This window comes from Aplysia californica, unplaced genomic scaffold (genome assembly GCF_000002075.1).
Source record: "Aplysia californica isolate F4 #8 unplaced genomic scaffold, AplCal3.0 scaffold00371, whole genome shotgun sequence".
NCBI classification, from domain to species: Eukaryota; Metazoa; Mollusca; class Gastropoda; order Aplysiida; family Aplysiidae; genus Aplysia; species Aplysia californica.
The window spans coordinates 717865-719322 of NW_004797641.1; the positions used below are offsets into that span (position 1 = coordinate 717865).

Sequence of the window (1458 nt, forward strand, 5' to 3'; positions counted from 1 at the left end):
ATCATTGTTGAATCTCGTTTTGAAACGGTTGTTCTTCCATGACTTTTTACATCCTTACCATGGGTGGTTGACGGGTGCTCTGGTGCGGTTTGCTCCTTTTTCCCCTTTCAGACGTCTCCAACTCTTCTGCGTGAGACTCCGTCGTACGTTACTTTTCAAAATGACGTATGGTGGAGTCTTACACTAAGCAGTCGATAACTTCGTCATCCGAGTACAACAACCCTTTATCCCACCAATACAATTTTACAGGAGAAGGAAAAACAACTTTATCAGTTCATCTAGCAATGGGCAATGTTTGTTATAAATCAAAGTTTGAACGTTGCACTGGCGATGTTTATTGAGTCACATGTCAAAACATTTGACACAAAACCCGCAACGTTACATTTAGTGGAAAAAAGGCACTTGAAAAAGTGGTTTTTGACACATAGTGTGGGTTACTGGGTTGTTGTACTGAGGCAACGACTTGTCTTTATCTCTCCTCCTTCTTTTCTTTGTATATTAATCTCTAGTAACACCTCTAATAATCTACAAATCTTATACAATGTATTTTTTTTGCTTGAAAGTGCTGTAAAACTGTCACTAATTCTAAAACAACCTTTCTGTTTTGCATTTTCCAGGTGATCACGGTCATCTGTGTGGCTGTGTGGGCCATCAACATTGGCCACTTCAATGACCCCGCCCACGGTGGCTCCTGGATCAAGGTACGTAGCAACAGATTCTCCAAGCTGCTTCATTAAGTCAATTATTATAAGTGAGGCAGCGTGGTGGAACCAGGCTCTCGTCAATTTTTGAGCATGTAGAGTTATTGGTATCGCCTTAAAGCTTGTTCCTTTGTCTTTATTTGGATGAAAGAAATATCCATTTACCTTGAATACAAGTCAAGATATTTGCGAAAGAAGGAGGTGGGGGTCGCCTGTTTTCAGAGGTAAAATTATTGAGAAAATGGCTGCCAAAGATTAAGTATTTCCTTAGCTTAAGATTCCGTGGTAACTGAAAATTTACATTCTTTTTGCCTTTTAGTCAACGTTTTTCAGAAAAATCCACACAGAAATGAGTTCTTTAATGGGCATGAAAGGTGTTGAGCCAAAAAACAAAAAATTGATAAAAATTCACAAACCTGCTGAAAAATGCAAGTTTCTTCACTTTGATTATTTTGACGAGAGCCTGATTCCACCAGGCTGCCTCACATAGTCTATACAGGTTCACGTTGGTGAATAATGATGTGAAGTAAAAAGTTGAATAATTGGATAGGTTTTTTTTTGTGGTTTTTAAAAAGTGTGTTGTATTTTGTGTGCAGTTGTAAATCTAAGGTGAAAAAAAAAAAGTGGCTGGTTGGTGGGTGCTCTGGTGTGGTTTGCTCTCTCTGTCCGCAATGCGCTATCATCTATGTGGTGGTAGTTTGGCCTGTCGGTATTATTTTTATCAAACGTCTATCATCCTTTTCGCTTGCCCTTCTTT

The 1458-nt window shown here is 39.0% G+C and overlaps 1 protein-coding gene across 1 annotated transcript in view; it reads left to right on the forward strand.

Moving 5' to 3' along the window:
• LOC101846151 (calcium-transporting ATPase sarcoplasmic/endoplasmic reticulum type) overlaps positions 1-1458 on the forward strand; it is a gene marked incomplete in the record, with an annotated part of 106523 nt that overhangs the window by 59854 nt on the left and 45211 nt on the right. Inside the window, 1 exon segment of the mRNA XM_035971079.1 lies at positions 627-701. Within this exon segment, the coding sequence (XP_035826972.1) occupies positions 627-701 (75 nt within the window).